Here is an 18317-nt window from a genome sequence, read left to right as displayed (position 1 = left end):
TTGGTTGGTTGCCTCCTGATTTCCTTGGGTAACAACTTCTAGGAAATACCTAGAGCTAAAGCTTGTCAAGAGGCAGCTTACTCTATGGTAGGAATAGCACTGTCCTCTAATGTAAAAGGCCCATGTTCTTGTCCCGGCTCTCTATTGTCTGTGTGGTCTTGGGTAATTGATAGCCTCAGTTGATAGTCTTGTAAAAAGAAGCAGGACTGGGTGGCAAAGATCCCTTTCATGTGGACACTCTGTCCTTTGAAGAAGATGGGAGTGCAGACCCTGAAGGAGGGTGGAGGCCTGGGAACCACAGGGTCTTTGGGTCTGTCCACAGCCTGCGGAAAGAAGTGGCTTGTTTCCTGACCGACTACTGCCAGGCTCCGTCTCCCCTTGATCCCGAAAACGTGAGTCGGTTTCTCGGCCTCCTGCCACCCTGCTGGTGGGCTGTGCTTTCCCAGGTTGCAGCCTTCCTGCCACCCTGGTGGTGGGCTGCGTTCTTGGGAGACTGTGTTTTCTAGGGGATCTAGGGAGAACCCGTGGAGATTTTGAGGGCCAAGGTAGAGTGAAAGCCAGTGGGTCCCAGCTGGAAGGCTGTTGGTGGCTGTCCCTTCTGGGCCAGGGAGGCAGCATGGCTACACCTTCCACAGGTACTGTTTTGTGACTTCTGCTTCTTGTGCATTGTTGTTAGGTGGTTATTCTTAATGGCTGCTACTCCATCTTCTCTGCATTGGCCATGGTTCTGTGTGATCCAGGGGGTAAGTAGATGGGCTCTGCTTTCCGTCTCGGCACAGTACTGGCATCTGGGCAGGAGTACACAGGCACCAGGCTTTGGGGGGAAGAGTATCCTGACACAAGTCCTTTACCCCAAGTGCTAGGACATCTCCTATACTTAGGACGACTTCGTGTTATTTCTAGGGGAGCAATGGACTTAGATTCTACACTCACTGTAGAAGGGAAGCATAGAACAGTCTTCAAGGATGTGTACTCCAGGAGCCATGGCAATGGAGGCCATCCCCTCATAGTGATAGTTGGGCTTTGGGGCCAATGGCAATGCAGGAAGCCCTAGTAAATGGTTTAGACTATATAGACTTCTTACCTCCTCAAAAAAAAAAAAAAAAAATTAAGGCTAATTATAGTGAGTTTTGGACCAACTAAGGCTGAAAGGCCTGTTCTCTATCTCCCTCTTAACAATGCCCAAGAGGCTGGTGCTGTGGCACAGCAGGTCAAAGCCCCGACCTACAGCACTGGCATCCCATATGGGCGCTGGTTTGAGTCCTGGGCTGCTCTACTTCTGATCCAGCTCTCTGCTGTGGCCTGGGGAAGCGGTGGAAGATGGACCAGGTCCTTGGGCCCCTGCACCCACGTGGGAGACCCAGAGGAAGCTCCTGGCTCCTGGCTGTGGATCAACTCATCTCTGGCTATTGCAACCATCTGGGGAGTGAACCAGCAGATGGAAGACCTCTCTCTAGCCGGACTCGGGCCTAGGGTGCTGAGCCATTTACAGCACTATTCTTCCCCTTTCTTCTCTAGTAGTGTCCCCCCGAAGAGGAAACTAGAGTTCTGTTCCCTGATGTCTGTAAGAATGGCTGAGCGCAGCAGCATGAGCCCCTGGGGAGAAGGGACTGCCAGGCTGACCATCCCTGTTGGTAGCTTTGCTGCTGGTCTGACGACCAGCGCCTCCTGCTGGAGGGGACCTGACCTGACACCTCTGTCTCCCTGTGCTTCCAGAAGCCTTCCTGGTCCCCACCCCCTTCTTCGGTGGCTTCATCTTTAGCTCCAACCTGTACGCGAGAGTTGAGCTGATTCCCGTCCACCTAGAGAGTGAGGTCAGAAGGGGGCTCTTCCCTGCTCGGCCCACCTGGGCAACGAGGGGATCTAGGGCCATTTAGAAGGGGCGTGGGACCTTTCCTCTCCATCTGTGAGTGACGGTGGGGGAGGGGTGAGGAAACAAGAGTGCACGAGGCTTGTGGTGCCGGCAGCCCGGGGTGAAGGCGAAGGCTTGTCTGGACTAGTGGGAGTGGGGGATCGAGGCCACTCTCCATGTAGGCATTCCTCAGCTGTGTTTCTCTTCCAGGTCTCTGAGAACACCCATCCTTTTCAGCTCACTGTGAACAAGTTGGAGCAAGCCCTGGTGGAAGCCAGACTGAAGGTAAGGGGAGAAATACTGTTTTCAGGGTGGCTACTACTGGTGGTGGACGATGTTGCATATCAAATCTCTGATACAAGTTGTTCACCGGGGCGGACGCTGTGGAGTAGCGGGGAAAGCCGCTGCCTGTGGTGCCGGCATCCCATATGGGTGCCGGTTCTAGTCCCGGCTGCTCCGCTTCCGATCCAGCTCTCTGCTATGGCCCAGGAAAGCAGTAGAAGATGGGCCCCTGCACCCATGTGGGAGACCTGGCAGAAGCTCCAGGCTCCTGGCTTCAGATCAGCCCAGCTCCAGCCATTGCAGCCAACTGGGGAGTGTACCAGCAGATGGAGGACACCCCCCTCCACTGTGTGTGTGTGTGTGTGTGTGTGTGTGTAACTCTGACTTTCAAGTAAATAAATCTTAAAAAAAAAAAAAAAAAAAAAAAAAAGCTCACCAAGACATGGTGGGCTCTCTCGAGTCGGGAGAGACTGATGGATACAGGGGCATGTCTCCGTAGCCACACAGACCCCATTGTTCTGCCTCTGGGGACATGATGCTATTTGCTGCTTAGAGATCCTGCCAAGCCTTCTTGGTGTCACCTACCAGATGTCCTGTCCCGTAAGGCTGCTTGGCTGGCTGGGGAGTCGATAGAAAGGGCTTGCATTCGCTCAGTGGCATTTGGGTTCTTTTTAGCGGAAAAAGGTCAAAGGCCTCATGCTCGTCAACCCCCGGAACTGTCTGGGTGACGTCTGCTCCCGGGACTCGCTGCAGGAATACCTGGAATTTGCAAAGAGGTAAGAGTTTCACCGCTTGAGACTATACGGGACCCCTAAAAGGGTTCCCATCACTTCTGGTTGCCGCAGAACCAGAGCTAAATATCCTTACCATACACTATAGAGCGTCATACAACGAACTGAAAGGGAAGGTACCCACGTGTTTACCACTTCAGTCCATGTGGTTTGTTTTGTTTTGTCCTTTCCTTGCTAGCTTTTGCCCATGTAGAGTGAGAACCACAAGTGATACTTCTGTGGCTGTCCTCGGGCCTCCATTTCCCAAGGCCCTCGGGCTGAGGTGCCGAGGAAGACAGGCCCTGAGGTCTTGAGGGGTGACGGCGTGCTCCTATAGAATGCTGATCGCTAACGTTCAGTCAGCCACTGGAATCCTCAGGCAGCCCTGTCGGGGCAGGCAAACTTCCGTCTTCCAGAAGAAACAGCCGTGTCTCAGCCTCCTGACTCGCCCAGATTCCTAGTGGCAGAACACGGGGACGGGAGGAAGGATGCAGAGCTCACTGAGCAAGACTTCAACATGGCCGGGAGGAGGGCCCAGCTCCAGCATCTGCTCACGGAAGGGATTCCCTTCACATCTTGGAGTCTTACGGGTTTTTTGTTTCTTTTGTTTTTCATCCGTGAAAGGGAGACAACTGTGGAGAGGACTGTTGGGAGAATCGGTGAGATGATGTGTACATGCACACTTGGTGCCAGACTGAAACCGTCTTGGGCACCCAGCCGCCTCCCATTGGTCTCCTCTTGGTGGTTGAAAGGTTAAATAAGTTATCGTGTATGTCTGTGTTACCCCCAAGCCAGGCTCCAGGGTCCCTGGTGGCCTATCATCTCAACCTTGCAAGGGCTGCATGGCTGCTGGGGAAGTCAGCGTATCTGATCTCTATCCAGAGAAGACCATAAAGTGAATGAAGATTGGGAGGACAAGCTAGATCCTGCTCGCTCGCTCGCTCGCTCTCTCTCTCTCTCTCTTCCACCCAATACAGGAACCGCCTCCATGTGATTGTGGATGAGAGCTACATGCTCTCTGTGTTTGATGGATCTGCCACATTCCACAGTGTCCTGAGCCTAACCAGGTGAGCTGGGCTTAGCTAGAGTTGGGAATGAGAACCACGCGATCCCCGCTTTGTAGGATGTTGCTGTCTGCTAGTAACTGAGTTAGGTGGGGGTGGATACAAGCAGAGCATCGTCTCCCTCCCAACTGTCCCCCAAATGCCATTTTGTATACAAGATTACTTGAGGGCAAGCTAGAAAGTGGACCATCAAAGGTTAAGATACAGTCCCAAAGCCAGTCAGGGTGTTCCTGCAGAGCACCGGAAGAGCACAGAGCAGGGCAGATTTCGAAAGCTCAGTATTTGGCTCCAGGGGTGAGAGTCCAGCAAGGCCAGGGAAGGGCATCTTGGCAGAAGGAACAGCTTCACAAAGGTGAACATGAAGAAATAGGTGAGAGGGGAACATTTGACACCGTGGTTACGACACTGCTTGGGACAACTGCCTCCCGGATTGGAATGCCTGGTTCCTGTCCCAGCTCCTGCCCTTCCAATTCAGCGTTCAGCTAATGCATACCCCGGGAGGGGGCACACGATGGCTCAGGCACATGGGTCCCTGTCACCCACCTGGGCTACCTGGATTGAATTCTGGACTCCTGGCATGGCCTTGGCTTAGTCCTAGCTGCGTGTGCACATTTGAGGACTGAACCAGCAAATAGGAGATCTGTGTCTCTTTTTCTCTTTCAAATACAATGAAATTAAAATTCTCTAGGAAATGCTCACATATTCTTTTTAAATGGTGGTTGGGGGTGAGCATTTGGCCTCGTGGTTAAAACACCCGTGTTCCACATCGCAGTACCAGGGTTTAATCCCCAGCTGCCCTCCTGGCTCCAGCTTCCTGACAATACAGATCCTGAGAGTTGCCAAGTGAAGCTTCAAATAATTGGGTTCCTGCCACCCAAGTGGGAGACCTGCATTGCATTCCTAGCTCCTGACTGTGGCCTGGCCCTGTCCTAGCCATTGTGGGCCTTTAGGGATGGGTGCTCACCATGTCTGCCTCTCAAATGAAAAAATAAATATTAGAAAGGGTTTGTAGCCCTTATCTGAAGAGCCAACTGCCAAGAAGGTAGCTTTGGACCAGGTGCAGGAGAACCACAAGTCAGACTGAGGGTCCAGGCTGTCATTCGATGAGTTCTTCGGGGGTGACTTGTGTTGACTTCCTGGCCTAACTGGAGCAGCCATTTCTTGAACATTGGGACCCTTAGAGAGCAAGGTCTAGGAAGTAGCACAATTCCATCTTCCCATTTCTGCTCAAAGACCCCACCCGAGTTTCCATCCTTCAGCTATTTCTCCCTAACTTTGGCTTTTGCATTTATTCTCTAGTTTGCCGGACCCCAACAGGACTCATGTGATCTGGGGAACTAGTAAGGTGAGCCCCAGTTAGCATCCTTGAAGGAAAGGGAGAAGGGACCAGAAGGCAGACAAGTCACATGTGGCCTCCTCTACCCCTCTTCCTCTAGGATTTTGGCATCTCTGGCCTTCGCTTGGGGGCTCTATACACCCACAGCAAGGGCGTGGCCTCTGCTGTGTGCTCCTTTGGCTGCCTCCATGGTACCTCTGGCGTCACCCAGTACAAGCTGTACCGACTGCTCCAGGACAGAGGTACTGAGCTCCAGCCCCAGGCCAGCGTCTCGGACGGACCTCAGGGCCAGCAGGAGTCATTAGATGGGCTTGGGCTTCTGATGTGCCCTCAACTGAGTTTATCCTGCGCCACAAATTTAACCATGGCAGGATGTGAAGTCTGGAGGAGGGCAGGACACAGCTTAGATAGGGCAGTGGAATATGGGTAGAAAGTGGAGGTCTTGTTCTACGACACAGGATGGGCTTTAAATTGCCGAACTCTACCAGGAAACAGTCAGCCCTGCTCTAAGACCTGCAAGTGGGAACTTCAGAAACTGGCCTTGACGTGACTGTCTGTTTTCGCTCCCCAATACCCTGCTTACTTCAGGCAAAGGCAACAAAGGAACGCCCTGATTCTTCTAATAGAATTTAATGTCATCTTCCCAGGAGGCTGAAGAGCTGTCCTTCAGACGAGTTAGTGTCCCAAGGTCTATAGCATCTCGATTTCCCCTCCCCACTTGGGTCTCGCGTGAATGCTGGCCTTGGACGGAACTGCCCCCTTTAATGCCATGGCCCAAGCCTGGAAGAAACCCCCTTTTAAAAATTCCTTGTGCTAGGACCGAGCCAGGCTGGAAGGTTAAATGATAGCTGTGATGTCCTGAAAGAGTGATCATTAGCAACTTGCTTTCGGCTTTGAGTAGAAAAGAGTACAGATCAGGTAAAGCCCACAGGATGCTTCCCTACGTGGTGCCAAGCTCCTCGACACTTGTCAGAAGTCAGATCCTAGCCCATGGATCTCTGGGTCTCAACCTTGGGTGCACCTTGGAATTGCTTGGGGAGCTTAAGTGTTAAAAAAACTATCTGAAAGACAGAGGTGGGCCAGGTTGTGGTATAACAGGTTAAGCCTCCATTTGCAATGTTGACATTCCATACTGGAGCACAAGTTTGAGCCTTGGATGCTCTGTTTCCAATCCACTTCCCTGGTAACGTGCCTGGGAAAGTCGCAGACGATGGCCTAAGTACTTGTGTCCCTTGCCAGGGAGACCTAGATGGAGTTCCAGCTTCCTGGCTTTGGCCTGGCCTAGCCCTTGCCATTGTATCCATCTGGAGAGTGAGCCCAGCAGATGAAAGATCCCTCTCTCTTTGCCTGTCTCTCTCTGTCTCTCTCTCTCTCTTTCAATTAAATAAGTAAACAAACCTTTAAAAAGATGCAGAGAAACAGACACAGAGAAAGATCTTCCATCTACTGGTTCATTCCCAATATACACAACAGCTGAAGCTGGGCCAGGCCGGAGCCAGGAGCCTGGAACCCAATCTCTGCTTCCCACATGGCTGGCAGAGACGGCTTGAGCCGTCCCCTCTGCTTACCGAGAAACACATTATCAGGAAGCTGGATACGAGGAGATAGGTCTCGCTCAGACACTCTGATACGGGATGTGGGCCCGCCAAGTGGTGTCTTAACCGCTTGGGAGGCTTAAATGTCGATATGTGGGCTCCATTCTCAAGGATCCCGATTTAGAAGATCGAGGGGTATATCCTGGACACCAGAGCTTCCAGAATCCCTCCAAGAAGTTCTATCACACTGCCAGTGCTGCACACATCTCCAGGCAAGTCCAGGTGCCTCCAAGTCCTCTGTGTGAGGCAAGAGGCGCAGTGAGTTCTATGTGCAGTTGATGACATTAGCAGCAAGCCCTCCAGGGGTACCCCGACTCCTTGTCTCAGGGGTATCAACTCGATGGCCCTGCTAGACCATAGAGAAGCCTGATGTCTCCCCCAGAGCCATGGATAAGAGGGTGAGTGTGTTGGATGGAAGCCATTAGCTCGGGTATCAGGCAGAGTCTGTGCCGGTTATAGAAATTCCTTGCAGGAAGTCTAGTCGGGGAGCACTGGGGAAGGACCCCTGAAAGCTCTGGCACGAGGTCTGAGGTGGCCCTCTCCTCCCACCTCTCCAGAATGGATTGACAAGGTATACCTGCCCACTAATCGCTCCCGGCTCCAGGATGCTTACAAGTACATCACTGACGAGCTGAAGGCATTGGAGGTCCCCTTTCTCAAGGGTGGCTCTGGGCTCTCTGTCTGGGTCAGCTTGAAATCGGTGAGTTCTGGCAGTGAGGACAGGCGTTCCTGGGTGGGCCTGCTGCGGCGGTCCTGGGCTCAGCTCCACTCCTGTGCCCTCCCTAGTACCTGGAACCATGCACATTTGATGGAGAGCTGGCCCTCCATCGGCGCTTCCTAGACAACAAGTTGGTGCTATCACGTGGCAAAAGCTTCAGGTGTGAGGAGCCTGGCTGGTTCCGCCTCACCTTTGCAGAGAAACCTTCCGAGCTGCAAGTGGGTGAGTGGTGCTGGCCCCCCAACCCTGGCCTCCTTACAGACACTGCTCTGTCACTGCATGCCTGAATCCTCCTGTCTCTCTCTCCTTTCATCTCCTCTCCTGCCCCACACACCAGCTTTGTGTAGCCCGGATGCCAGACCTCCTATATGGTTTCCGTTTTCATCTCCATGCTGCTTTGGAAACAGGAGCAGATACATTCTTCAAGTTCCTACGTTTTCATTCACAATACCTTTTGGGTATCCGTTCTGTGCCTGCCATTGAGTGAAGCAGTGGGACCATATGCTAACAAAGAAGCACTCTTCTAGGAGTGGGCATTTGGCTCATTAAGATGCCACTTGTGACACCCACATCTCAGTGCCTGGACTTGAGTCCTGGCTCCTGATGCACACCCTGGGAGGCACAGGTGATGGCTCAAATACTTGGGTCTCTGCCACCCATGGGGGAGGCCCAAATTGAGCTCCTGGCCCCTGGCTTTGGCCTGGCCTAGCCCCAACTGTGGTATGCATTTGGGGAATGAACCAGTAAATAGGAGACTGGTCTGTTTCTTTGCTTCTCAATAAACATTTTAAAAAGACAGCTTTTGCCTTGGGGACTGACTGTCTAGCTGGTGAGAGAGGTAGATGGCCATAGAAGTCCCTGTAGTTTCGTACTATAAAGCTCAGATTCTGCCCTGAGGGTATGACACTCGCGTAACAATTACCTGTTGCATGTCTGACAGTATGCTGGCCTCTGGCAATGCAGCGTAACAATTACCTGTTGCATGTCTGACAGTATGCTGGCCTCTGGCAATGCAGCAGTGCATCGTTCATTCTCACGAGCAGTTATGGAAAACGGTGAATGGAAAGACATTAGGGACAAACAAATCTCAAGGCCAAAGCCAAAAGCCAGGGCACAGGACTTGCTATGAGACATTGAAGCATCTGGCAGGCTGCTGATATGACAGTAAGTTCAAAAGCAAACCCGTCAGGGATATGGCAGGACTTGGAGGTGCATACCAAGGAAGACTTGCTGAGCAGCCGTGAGCCCCAGGGGCCCACCTGCAAATGCACTAATCCTTATTTCTGTCTCCATTCGGACCCCCTCTAGCCATGCATCGGTTCCGTCAGGTGCTAGAGGAGCAGAAGCAGGAATGGATAGTGAAGCAGCTGGCGGACGCCATGCGGGAGTAGGCTGCCGGCTTCCCAGCCCACGGCTCTCCCCGGTCACCTGCTCGGGGGCCCGTGGTCAGAGAGCGGCCTCTGGTCCTGAAGGCTGGGGTACTGGACTGTGGCTGTGACTGAGCAGATGTGGGCTCCTCCGGGAACGGCCTCATCTGACCCGCCATCAACCTCCTCAAGCTGAGCACCTGCCAGCTTTGGGAGCTTAGCGGCTTTTTAGTCTTGGCAGCCATTTTATATACAAAAACGGTGTTTTTATTGGGGTTGGGATGGGAAAGCCTGCAGGCACCTGGATGGACAAAGGGAGCTGTCTGGGTATCTATTTTAGATGGGTTCAGTTTTTAGATTGACTATCTAATAAATTCTGTATTCTCTCAAATTCCGGGACGTTTTCCTACTTACGTTCTCCATGAACGCCTTTGGGGGAGAGACTTCTGAGTTCTGAGGCAGGTTATGTATAAAGTTTGCTGTCAGGGCAGTAGAGAAGAGATGGAAAGAAGCAGTTCCTAGTGGATGACACAATTTCCAGGTGTTGGCTGCCAGGTTCCAGAGAATTCTCACAGGGTCACACCCACCGTGGCGGTGGCGGCGGCGGCAGGGTGTGTGTGTGTGTGTGTGTGTGTGTGTGCACATGTGTAATTGCAGGCACTTTTTCCAAAGCAGAGTTCTTTGCACTTCTGTATTTCCACGAGGCCTGAACATGACTGTGCAGTGACAAACTTAGTGTCTTGGCCTGTTCGTGCTGCTCTGACAATACCAGAAACTGGGTAGCTCATAATCAACCGACTTGGCTCAAGTCCAAGGTCATGGCCCTGGCAGATTCAACGTGTGGGGATGGCCTGTGTGTTCTCTGTCCCCTCCCAGGGCAGGAGGGCTGAGGAGTCTTCCCTCTGCCTGCAGGAGCCAATCACGCCTGCCCAAAGCCCTGCCTTCCTAAAACCATCGCCTCAGGAGTAAGGATTTCAATACCTGAATTTTAGGGGCCAGGTAAACATTATGTTCCGAGCACCTGGGATCTTCCGTTTCTATCTCGAGTGTTCTCAGCTGTTCAAGTCATACCCACCCCTGCGCATCTCTGCAGCGCCCTCACTCTGAAGCTGTGGGATGGGCAGAGCAAGGGTTACCTTTGTAGAGGACTGAAAAGCTCTCAGAATGCGAGTGTTTGGCCCAGCAGCTGAGACATCACCTGGGAGGCCCACACGCCTCTCTGAGTGCTTGGGTCCGAGTCCCAGTTCTGCTTCCAATTCCTCCTTCCTGCTGATGCACACCCTGGGGAGCAGCAGGTGCTGGCTCGAGTACTCGGGTCCCTGCCACCCACGTGGGAGATCAACATTGAGTTCTGGGCTCCAGATGTTAGCCTGACCTGGCCCTGGCATCTGGGAAGTGAACTGGCAGATGAAAGATCTGTGTGTTCTTGTCTCTCTGCTCTTCAAGTAATATGAAAAAAAAAAAAAGGGTATACAAAAACAAGACTATGCTCCTCAGGCTTACGTGTGGTGTTTTGGGAATTCTTTAAGATGGTGAGATGATCCCAAAGTGTTCCCACGTGGGGGTATTCGTGCATGCTTTGAGTGGAGAAGTTAGCAGCAGAACTGACATACATGAGGGTACTTCAAGAAGTTCATGCAAAAATGGAATTTGGAGGTTTTCTTGGTGCAAATGAAATTTTGACATCCATGCATAAGTTCTCCCTAAGATGCATTTCCCATGAACTTTTAGGAGACCCTTTGTATATGCTCCCATATGGGTGCCGGTTCAATTCCCAGCTCAAGTTCAGCTCCCTGCTAATGTGCCTGGGAAATCAATGGAGCATGGCCCAAGTCCTTGGGCCCCTACGCCCATGTGGAAGGCCCAGAAGAAGCTCCTGGCTCCTGGCTTCACGTTGGCTCAGCTCCAGTAGTTGCAGCCATTTGGGGAGTGAACCAGCAGGTGGAAGACCTCTCGCTCTGTCTCTACCTCTCTATGTAACTCTGTCTTTCAAATCTTTAAATAATTTGTGCCTCATGTAATGGCACAGATCATAAGTGTACTATTCAAGTTTCAAAACTTATAGTCAGGGACCAGTGCTGTGGCATAGTGGGTTAACGCCCTGACCTGGGGCACCGGCATCCCATATGGGCACCGGTTTGAGACCCGGCTGCTCCACTTCCAATCCAGCTCTCTGCTGTGGCCTGGGAAAGCAGTAGAAGATGACCCAAGTCCTTGGGCCCCTGCACCCACATTGGAGACCCAGAGGAGGCTCATGGCTTCAGATTGGCACAGCTCTGGCTGTTGTGGCCAACTGGTTAGTGAACCACCGGATGGAAGACCTCCCTCCCTCCCTCCCTCCCTCCCTCCCTCTCTCTCTCTCTCTCTCTCTCTCTCTCTCTCTCTCTCCGTGTAACTCTGACTTTCAAATAAATCTTAAAAAAAACTTGCACTCAGTTAACTCATACCCTAATCAAGAACATTTCAGTCATTCAAGAAAACAATTTCTTGCTCATTTCCAGCCAATTCTTGTCCCCACACTCCCCCAAGGATCAATTTTTCTGGTTTTAATGTTTATTTCTAAAATTTTTCTTGTAAACTCTTGGAGAAACATTCTCTTGTTCACTGGTTCACTCCCCAAATGCCCTTAATAACTGGGGCTCCAGGGCTGGGCTAGAAATGCAAGCCAGGTCTTCCATGTGGGTGGTGGCAATCTATAACATCTGCTTCCCAGGTTCTGCATTAAAAGAAGCTGGAGGGACCAGTGCTGTGGCACAGCAGGTAAAGCTTCCACCTGCAGTGCTGGCATCCCATATGGACGCCGGTTCAAGACCCGGCTGCTCCACTTCTAATCCAGCTCTCTGCTATGGCCTGGGAAAGCACTCGAAGATGGCCCAAGTCCTTGGGCCCCTGTACCCACATGGGAGACCCGGTAGAAGATCCTGGCTCCTGGCTTTGGATTGACGCAGCTCTGGATTTTGTGGCCAACTGAGAAGTTAACCAGCGGACGGAAGAGCACACTCTCTCTTGCTCGCTCGCTCACTCTCTCTGCCTCTCTTTCTCTCTCTGTGTAACTCTTTCAAATCTTTTTTAAAAAAAAAGTGCTAGTGTACTCGTTGCAGCTTTTACATGTAGGTCTATTGTCCATTTTTCAGTTAATTTTTGCATCAGGTGTCATGTAAAGATCAAGGCTTCCTCCCATGTGGATATCTGGTTGTTACAATATCATTCAAAAAAAGATCCTTTCCTTGTCAAAAATCAAGCTGGCAGGTAATGAGGACTCTTCAAAAGTTCATGGAAAATGCATACATGAAAAAACTGCATTCTATTTCTTTTATAAGATTTATTTGAAAGTGTTACAGAAAGAGGTAGAGTCAGAGAGGTCTTCCATCCACTGGTTCACACCCCAGATGGCTGCAACAGCCAGAGCTTCATTGACCTGAAGCTAGGAGCAAGGAGCTTCCTCCGGGTATCCCACGCGGGTGCAGGGGTCCAAGGACTTGGGCCATCTTCCACTGCTATCCCAGGCCATAGCAGAGAGCTGGATCAGAAGTGGAGCAGCCTGGACTAGAACCAGCGCCCATATGGGATGCCAGCGCTTCAGGCCAGGGCTTTAACCCACTGTGCCACAACGCTGGCCCCTATGCATTTTATTTCAATATTTTTTGCATCAAAATAAGCTTTAATTCCATTTTCCACCAACTTTTTGAAGTCCCCTCCTCTGTGCAATTCCGTTTCTGGACCACCTGTTCTGTCTCGTTGATCTGTAAGCCTGTTCTCATGCAATGACGCAGTGTCCTGATTACTTGGCTCTATAGTAGATCTTGTCATCCACTGGGAGACTTCCAGCCTTGTTGGTCGTCTTCAGAATTGCTTTGTTTGCTAGGCCCTTTGGATTTCCAAACAAGTTTTTTTTTTTTAGATTTATTTATTTGAGAGAATTATAGAGAGGCAGAGAGAGAGAGGTCTTCTATCCATTGGCCCACTCCCCAAATGACCACAATGGCCAGCTGTGCTGATCTGAAGCCAGGAGCCAGGAACTTCCCCTGGGTCCCCCACGCAGGTGCAGGGGCCCAAGGACCCAGGCAATAGCAGAGAACTGGATCGGAAGTCGAGCAGCCGGGACTCGAACTGGCTCCATATGGGATGCCGGCACTTCAGGCAGTGGCCCTACCTGCCACGCCACAGCGCTGGCCCTCCAAATAAACTTGAGAACAAGCTTGTCAATTTCCACAAAAGTCTGCTAGGATTTTTATAGAGATTGCAATGAATCAATAAATCAAGTTGGGGAAAATTGACATGTTCCTATCCACACACATGGAATCTCTTCATTTATTTAGATCCTTTAATTCCTGCACTTTATAGTTTTCACTATACAAGTCATGCATATTTTCTTAAATTTGTTACTAAGTATATTATGCCTTTTTTATGCTAAAGTTTCTTACTAATTTCATTTTCTGACTATTGCTAATATATCCGTGATGGTGAACCTGACCGGGCTAAGGGATGCCCAGATGCCTGGTGAAACATAGTCTCTGGGTGTGTCTGTGAGGAAGCTTCTGGAAGAGAGGAGCATGTCAACCAGTGGACTGAACAAAGAAGCCCCATGCTCAGCAGTGCGCATGCACGTCTCCCAGGTTCCCAAGGGCCTCAATAGAAGAGAAGGGCCGAGGAAGGTGAATGATCTCTTCTTGAGCGGGGACACCCATCCTCTCCTCCCTCAGGTATCACAGCTCCTGCTGCCAGGGCCTTCCGTCTCCAAAGCTCTGTCCTGCACTCCCTGCCCTTCCCCAGCCTCCTGCCTTGGCCCGAGAGTCCCCTGATTCTTGGGCCTCTGCACTTGAACCAAAGGACACCACTGGCTTTCCTGCTCTCCAGCTCTTAGGCCATAGCTCATGAGGTATCGGGTCCCCATGACAACGTAAGCCTATTCCCACAATAGACCTCCTCTTCCATACCCGCATCTTTAGCCTGTTAGTTTGTCCTCCTCTTTGGAGAACTCGAACACAATGTAGAAACAATTAACTTTCCTAGACCCATCTTGTCTGTATCAAGGATTTGGAAGACTGGGATTTTCACCTTACAGATCGCGGGAGAGCTGGCGGAAACCTGAGAACCTTGAGTCCGAGACAAAGTCCAGCACAGGCAGGAGTCGCAGTAGCAGCTTCTGCAGCAGTTCTCCAAGCTCCGACTCCTATGGGGCAAAGTGAAGAGGGCCAGGTGACACCTGCACCTGCTGGTGCTGGGCAGTGGGCGCGACGCAGCAGAGGGAGCTTAAGGCACCTGACCAGCAGGGAGCCCACCCCACCCCTCCCCTGCCACCCCCCAGAAAGCCTTGAGGGGGCCTTAGCTCTCAAGGGAAACACTATGGCTGTTATCTGTGGCCGTTTGCTGTATATAATATATCCTTGAAAAGACAGTCTAAACAAAAGGAGGATGCTTTTGCCCTCTGCTTGGGAGCAGGGAGAAGCTTGAGAGCCTCCTGAGACAGCCCCAGCAGTGCCCTGCAAGCTTGCTAAATTCACTTTCCAGCCCTAGTAGTTTTGGGGGGATTTCTTAGAAATATCAATGTTAAGTAATCATGTTTTCTGTGAATACAGAACTATTTTCTTCTTTGTCAATGTCCATGCTGCCTATTCGTTTATGGTAACGATACTGCCTGGCATCTCTAGGATACTGTTGGATAAAAGAGAGAGGAGGCACTCTGGCCTTCTTCTCAGACTTAGCAGGATAGAGTTCAGTCTTTTACTCAAGGATAATGTTACTTGTAAGTAGTTTCCATGCTACCTTTATCTGGTAGAAGAGTTTCCTTCTGTTCTTAGTTGGCCAAGAATTTTGCCATCACTGGGGGCGAATTTTGTCAGAGGTTTTTATTTGCATCTCTAGAGATGATACAGTTTTTCTCTGGATTATCCATGAGGTCAACTGCATTGATTTTTGTAAAGGTATCGAGAAGCCAACTTTCTGTTCCTGCCGTGAGCCACATCCAATCGTGACGCAGCATCCTTTTAGATATCGTCAGCTATGGCCTGGGATTTTATTAAGAATTCTGGATCTGTCAGGGCCAGCACCATGGCTCACTTGGTTAATCCTCCGCCTGCAGCACCGGCATCCCATATGGGAACTGGGTTCTAGTCCCGGTTGCTCCTCTTCCAGGCCAGCTCTCTGCTGTGGCTCGGGAGGGCAGTAGAGGATGGCCCAAGTGCTTGGATCCTGCACCTACATGGGAGACCAGGAGAAGCACCTGGCTCCTGGCTTCGGATTGGCACAGCACTGGCCGTGGCAGCCGTTTAGGGGGTGAACCAATGGAAGGAAAACCTACCTTTCTCTCTCTCTCTCTCTCTCTCTCTCTCTCTCTCTCTCTCTCTCTCTCTCTCTGACTCTGCCTGTCAAAATAAAAATAAATAAATAAAACTAAAAAAAAAAATTCTGGATCTGTTTTCATGAGGGACACTGTTCTGTAATTTTTTTGGTAATGCATTGTTTGTTTTGATATCAATAATACTAGCCACATAAATGCCTTTGGGACTTTCCTTAGCACATACAGGCATATTCAAGCTTTCTATTTCTTGTTCAGTTTTAGGAGTTTATGTCTGTCAGTGAAAATCGCCGTTTCATCTGAGTTTACTCATTGATATAAAGTTTCTTATGATTTCTCTGTTGTTATCCTTTGATCTCTGTAGGATCCATGATTGTATCTCCTTTTTCTCGCCAGGTATTGCAGGGCATGTTTTGGATCAATCAAAATGTTCGTCAATTGTATGGATCTTTTCAAAGAACCAATTTATAGTTTTATTGTTTTTTTTTTTTTCTGTTAGTGAATTTCTTCTCTGTTTTATTTCTACTCTTTATTTCCTTTTATTTGCCTTGGGCTTCATTTGGTCTTTTCCTAGCTACTTAATGTGGAAGCTTAGCTCATTGCTTTTAAGCTGTTCTTTTCTAATACATGCATTTAAGACTTCTCACATCTTTCTAAGCACTGCTTTAATTATATCCCAGAAATTTTGATATGTTGGGATTTTATGATCCTTCCACTAAAAGTATTTTCTACTTTTCTTTGTGATTTCTTTTGCTTTTCAAAAATCTATGGTTTAGTTAGCATATGTGTTTTAGTTTCCAAGTATTGGGGGATTGTTCAAATCTCTTTGTTGATGATTTCCACTTTAATTCCACTGTGACTAGAGAATGTATGATGTGATTTCAGTCCTTTGAAATGTATTGAGCTTTGTTTATAGGCAGACTTGTTATAGCTTATGATTTATCTTGGCCAATGTTTCATGCGCACTTGAAAAGAAGTGTATTCTGCAGTTGTTCTATGTGGTATTCTATAAATCTCAGGTTAAATTGCTTTATAATTGAGAGGGAGGAGATATACAGTTCAGCACAGCTCACTCGGACTTACCCCTAAGGGTGAAGCTAGAAACATGCCATGGACTCCAAATCCCATTAAGTTGGCAGGTACGAATGCCATCTTACTAGTTAAAGTGATCAGTTTAAGTTCATAATTGATCACAAAGATAGGATTAAGTGTCAAAGGGATCACATAAATAAGACCAGTGTCTGCTAATAGTAACTGATAGAATTAAAAAGGAGAGAACAATCCAACATGGGAAGCAGGATACACAGCAGACTCATAGAATGGCAGATGCCCTAAACAGCACTCTGGCCTCAGAATCATCCCTTAAGGCATTCGGATCTGGCTAAAAAAGCCCATGAGAGTCTCTCAGGCATGGAAAGCCAAGATACTGTGGCAAAAAATGATCTAAATGAAAGATTTCTGTGAGTGAGATCCCAGTGGAAAGAATGGGCCATCAAAGAAGGAGGTATCTTTCTCTTAAGGGAGGAGAGAACTTCCACTTTGATTATGGCCTTGTCTAAATAAGGTCGGAGTTTGTGAACTCAAGAGGCTTCCATAGCCTTGGCAGCTCATGACAAGAGCCTCAGGTGATTACTGACGTCATAAATAAGAGTGTCAATTGTTAAATCAACAACAGGAGTCACTGTGCATTTACTCTCCATGTAGGATTTCTGTCCTTAATGTGTTGTACTATGAGGAATTTTTTTAAAGATTTATTTATTTGAAAGAGTTACACAGAGAGAAGGAGAGGCAGAGAGAGAGAAAGGTCTTCATCCGATGGTTCACTCCCCAGTTGGCTGCAATGGCCAGAGCTGTGCCAATCCAAAGTCAGGAGCCAGGAGCTTCCTCTGGGTCTCTCACATGGGTGCAGGGGCCCAAGGACTTGGGCCATCTTCTACTGCTATCCCAGGCCATAGCAGAGAGCTGGATGGAAAGTGGAGCTGCCGGGTTTCGAAACCATGCCCATATGGGATGCCGGCGCTTCAGGTCAGGGTGTTAACCCACTGTACCATAGCGCTGGCCCCGTACTATGAGAAATAATGGTAAAAATAGTCTTCAAACAGTACTTTATACTTTGTGTGTCTGTGTGGGTGTAAACAGTTGAAATCTTTATTTAGTATATACTAAGTTGATCTTCTGTATATAAAGATAATTAAAAATGAATCTTAATGAAGAATGAGATGGGAGAGGGAGTAGGAGATGGGATGGTTTGCGGGTGGAGGGTGGTTATGGGGGGAAAAACTGCTGTAATCCAAAAGTTGTACTTTTGAAATTTATATTCAATAAATACAAGTTTTCTAAAAAAGTTGGTTTATAATTACTAATCAAAATTCCTGTTGTCCTCAGGGAGAAGTCCACAATCCTGATCAGTTCATTTTTGAAGACCCCTGATGCAGCTCCTGCTTCTAGCCACACACTTCCTCCCACGCCCCTGACGCTGCACCAACACTGGACTTGCCACTGTGCAGCGGCGCCGGGCCCTGTCTCTCACCTTCAAGTCTGTCCAAGTCTCCCTCCTGCTTCCCACACCTCGCCCTCCGGCTGGCGAAGACGCTCTCTTCAGAACCCCATCATCACTTCTAACAAATTCACGAAGCATCATCCCTCAACGGGATCCTGCAGCCCTGCTAAGCTCACTTCTTAGCCAGCGTTGCTATTATTAGCCCTGTTATTAGGCCATGTTATTCAGCCCTATTATTCTTCAAATTTCCAACGTAAGTAAGCATGTCGTCTGTGAAGAAAGACCATCTCCCACCTTCCTTTTCAGTTTATATGTTATTTATGTATTGCACTGTCCTGCCAAGAACCTTCATAAAGGTGAATAAAAAGACCTTCTCGCCTTGTTCTGTCGAGTGTGTGGGGCTTCCAAGGAGGACAAATGCCAGTGTTCGTGGGGTGGAGTTAATTCTCCCTGTTGCAGGTGCCTGTGGCACACGGTAATTCCCTTTTAATTTACTTATTTGAGAGGCAGGGAGACCCAAGCACTTCCTGCCTCC

The 18317-nt window shown here is 49.5% G+C and overlaps 1 protein-coding gene across 17 annotated transcripts in view; it reads left to right on the top strand.

Annotated features, from left to right (window-relative positions):
• LOC100346860 (putative inactive 1-aminocyclopropane-1-carboxylate synthase-like protein 2) overlaps positions 1-18163 on the top strand; it is a 30768-nt gene extending 12605 nt beyond the window's left edge. For 3 of the 17 annotated variants that reach the window (XM_089309197.1, XM_089309182.1, XM_089309194.1), the window contains 13 exons: positions 323-392; positions 677-743; positions 1717-1814; positions 2063-2137; positions 2810-2910; positions 3882-3971; positions 5268-5313; positions 5405-5546; positions 7457-7599; positions 7686-7839; positions 8611-8781; positions 8926-13687; positions 17668-18163. In XM_089309197.1, coding sequence (XP_089165323.1) covers positions 323-392; positions 677-743; positions 1717-1814; positions 2063-2137; positions 2810-2910; positions 3882-3971; positions 5268-5313; positions 5405-5546; positions 7457-7599; positions 7686-7839; positions 8611-8774 — 1150 coding nt within the window. In that variant the 3' untranslated portion in view covers positions 8775-8781; positions 8926-13687; positions 17668-18163. Of the gene's footprint in view, positions 1-322; positions 393-676; positions 744-1716; positions 1815-2062; positions 2138-2809; positions 2911-3103; positions 3459-3528; positions 3564-3695; positions 3858-3881; positions 3972-5267; positions 5314-5404; positions 5547-7456; positions 7600-7685; positions 7840-7954; positions 8414-8610; positions 8782-8925; positions 13688-14049; positions 14184-17667 lie in introns of those variants that run through there. The other 14 variants (XM_089309214.1, XM_070071345.2, XM_089309190.1 and 11 more) reach the window with 13 other exon arrangements.
• Positions 18164-18317: the final 154 nt, after the last annotated feature.

Source organism: Oryctolagus cuniculus, chromosome 1 (assembly GCF_051225735.1).
Source record: "Oryctolagus cuniculus isolate XC-2025 breed Fujian yellow rabbit chromosome 1, ASM5122573v1, whole genome shotgun sequence".
In the NCBI taxonomy this organism is placed as follows: domain Eukaryota; kingdom Metazoa; phylum Chordata; class Mammalia; order Lagomorpha; family Leporidae; genus Oryctolagus; species Oryctolagus cuniculus.
The sequence above is the reverse complement of the archived record's forward strand: the minus strand, read 5'-3'. Positions and strand labels throughout refer to the sequence as shown.